General features: G+C 66.2%; 1 protein-coding gene across 5 annotated transcripts in view; it reads right to left on the bottom strand.

Moving 5' to 3' along the window:
* BIN1 (bridging integrator 1) overlaps window positions 1–382 on the bottom strand; it is a 95,381-nt gene extending 94,999 nt beyond the window's left edge. For 3 of the 5 annotated variants that reach the window (XM_008936874.1, XM_008936875.1, XM_008936877.1), the window contains exon 1: window positions 298–381. In XM_008936874.1, the coding sequence (XP_008935122.1) occupies window positions 298–381 (84 nt within the window). Of the gene's footprint in view, window positions 1–297 lie in introns of all 5 variants that reach the window. The other 2 variants (XM_008936876.1, XM_008936873.1) reach the window with 1 other exon arrangement.
* Window positions 383–388: the final 6 nt, after the last annotated feature.

Raw genomic sequence — 388 nt, 5'->3', positions numbered from 1 at the left:
TGCTCAAACAAAAAGCATCGGCGGATGTTGAACAAACGTGAGGCGCTCCGTTCTCCCTCCCCTCCCCCGCCCGAAGCCGATGCCATGTTCCTGCTTCTCCGGAGCGCGCAGCCGGGTGGGGAACCCTCACAGCTCCCCGCGGCGACGTTTGGCGTTCTGAGGATGCCAAAGGGCCCCAAAGCGGCGGGCAGAGAGGGCAGCTTTTCATCGCGGCGGGAGGGCTGTCAGCCGGGGACCCGCATCTCCGAGAGGCGGCGGCCACGCACCACGCACGCACACCCCCCATTCCTCCCCTACCTTCTCCTGCGCCCGGGTCAGCTTCTTCTGGACGTTGCTGGCGATTTTCCCGGCGGTGACCCCTTTGCTGCCCAGCTCGGCCATCTTGCCT

Source organism: Merops nubicus, unplaced genomic scaffold (genome assembly GCF_000691845.1).
Source record: "Merops nubicus isolate BGI_N331 unplaced genomic scaffold, ASM69184v1 scaffold653, whole genome shotgun sequence".
Lineage (NCBI taxonomy): Eukaryota > Metazoa > Chordata > Aves > Coraciiformes > Meropidae > Merops > Merops nubicus.
Note: the sequence above shows the minus strand (reverse complement) of the source record. Positions and strands in the feature narration are given on the sequence as shown.